We start from the raw sequence: 2,482 nt of genomic DNA on the forward strand, positions 1-2,482 counted from the left end.
TCCTCTCCCTTACCTGTGTGGATGTGTTTCAATGCTGCTACAAATGGATCTCTGTGGAGGCTAGGGGTGAAGCTATTTCACACCTCATAGATTGTAATGATACAAAAACCCATACTGTGGGTGTTTTTTATTTTGGCTCGTTATTTTTGTGTTGATTAGCCATCTTGTGTTTACTGTGATTTACTTGCTTTGTATGAATTGTAACTGATGTAAGAATTTATTCTATTATTGATTTTTTTTCCCCCTGTTATCTTGCATATGAAACGGTAAAATAAAGTGTTTTTCTACTTAAAAATAAAGTAAATGCAAAATTGATGGTGGTATCAATGTGTGTAGAGGCTATTTTTATATAAACATTCAGATTTTAGATGTATCGGCTGGATTGTTGCTAATACACTACTGAGAGTAGGAAAAAAAACATGATATATATGTATATATTTTTTTTTACATTGTTCAAATATTTCAATGTAATTTTACATTGAGGAAAGAGGTGAGGTTTGGACAACATCAATAATCTCCAACAGTTTTATCTTATACATTTATGCTTGAGTCGTAGCTTCATGTGCTGTCAATCCTGCAATTTCCTTGAGTGGCTTCCACATGAATTTTCTCCTGTACAAAGACGGGGATGCAAAATAAATAAAAGGTTGGAAAATTTTGTGCGGATAATATGTTAGGGAAGGTATTATAAGAAAGGTTGGTTGTTGGGCCCTCGGGGAACGGTTGGGAGGTTGGAGAATTCCGCATTTGGATACTTCAGAGTGATCATGCTCATCGTGACATTCAAAATATAGTAAGTGTATGCAGGATCTGCTTGTCTGAAGGTTTGGAATGTTTGAGCACTGGACTGGTGGGGACAAATGCGATTTATGATGAAGCAATTCGACCTAAACAAGTAACCCATCTAATTATTATGAGTTATTAAAGGCCGATATTGCAAATAAACAATGTTTCCTTCCACTTGTCTAGATCTGAAAGCAGGTGACTGCTTGCTTGCCTACTCATAATATTTAGGGTGTGGTTTGTTCAGCGACTGAGGGTACTCTGGTGGCACTATGCCCCTGGTGTTTTGGACTCCATTCGAATTTCAAGGTCGGCATAGTACTCCAGCAGTCGGTTGGTACGTTTTCTAATTCTAGATACGCAATTAACTGATTCTTTTGGGTTTTTTTTTGTTTTTTTTTATGGGTTGGTGGGGGGTTTTTTTTTTGGGGGGGGGGGGCGGGGGTGGGGAAGTGGGGTGGGGTTTCTAGTTCAGTTTTGTTTGTAAAGGGGAAAAAAGTACCAGTTTCCACATTCTGCGATGACCCTGACCTTGGGTCGGAGAGTAGGAAGCAAGGCAAGGTACTGCAATTCTGATTTGGACAAAACCTGTGTAGACAATAGAAAAGCTTTTCAGAACAACAATTGGAATAGTCGAATCTAGCTGCTTCACATGCTATGATGCACAGACGTAGAGAGAGATGATTTATTAGTGTACCTTGGCTTCAATGAGCCAAAGAACGAGGCCTTTGGCATTTGGGGGCAGCAAAGAGAGCCTGTAATCGACCTCCGGTGGGAAATACCACCTCGCAATTGGTTGCTTTCCCAAGTGAGCCTGCTCCATCCATCCATGTTCATTCAATATTTCACCAAGACAGAGAATAAGAAGAGTGAATGGAAATAGAAGACAGAAACTGACAAGGGAAAGGATTTTCTCACAGGGCAGACAGGGTGAATCTTAGTAAGGGTGGTCTCGGGATCGCCGAGGCCACGGGCGGAGAGTTCCAGGAAATAGTAGCCTTGGTACCTCAGCCTGGTGAGGTAGCGTCCCTCGTAGCCTCCCTCGTGTGGTGTGTAAATGGCCAACGCCTTGTGCTCCTCCACATCTGCCAACCAACGCCCCAGGTCCAACTTCACTAGGTCCCCTCCTATGAAGTCCCCTATTCCACCACCACTACACCTCACCCTCATCCTCAACCCAACCCTCCCCTCTCTACTCATGCTTCTGCCCACACTCACTGCTACATTATTATTATTATTCCGAGCCCAACACAACCACCACGACCGCTGAAGTTTCCCGGAAGAACTGTCGGGCAACAGCGTTCCACAGAATGTTGACACCACCCCCGCTGCCATATTTATCTTTTATGATCTTCTAGGAAGTAGGAAGGCTAACAGAGATTGAGGACCCCATGCGTGGACAATTGATGATTATCTTTCTTTATGAGTGGCGGTGGTTCTTCCTACTATGTCTATCACCCATCGTCGTCCCATCCCCTTTCTCTCCCTCTTCCATATGCACCAACCCCTCTACGTACCTTATCCATTTCTTGTATAATGGTTTGGTGCACACTGTTTAGTAAGATTTCACGGTGGTGGTGAGGAGATGCTGAGGAGTGTGTGATAATTGGTCATTACGCTTCTCACGGTGATTTAGATAAGCAGAAATCCTTACTCCACATGAGGAAAATATTCATAAGAGAACGACCGCAATCAACTC

The 2,482-nt window shown here is 42.7% G+C and overlaps 1 protein-coding gene across 1 annotated transcript; it reads right to left on the reverse strand.

The window, feature by feature from the left end:
• Window positions 1–400: 400 nt before the first annotated feature.
• Window positions 401–2,238, reverse strand: LOC122086088 (NAD(P)H-quinone oxidoreductase subunit N, chloroplastic-like). Its single transcript, XM_042654785.1, has 4 exons — window positions 1,702–2,238; window positions 1,481–1,597; window positions 1,286–1,371; window positions 401–612 (listed from the first exon to the last, which is right to left on the reverse strand). Exons 1-4 carry the CDS (start codon window positions 2,116–2,118, stop codon window positions 540–542), a joined length of 693 nt encoding a protein of 230 aa, XP_042510719.1. The 5' UTR covers window positions 2,119–2,238; the 3' UTR covers window positions 401–539.
• Window positions 2,239–2,482: the final 244 nt, after the last annotated feature.

Source organism: Macadamia integrifolia, chromosome 8, assembly GCF_013358625.1.
Source record: "Macadamia integrifolia cultivar HAES 741 chromosome 8, SCU_Mint_v3, whole genome shotgun sequence".
In the NCBI taxonomy this organism is placed as follows: domain Eukaryota; kingdom Viridiplantae; phylum Streptophyta; class Magnoliopsida; order Proteales; family Proteaceae; genus Macadamia; species Macadamia integrifolia.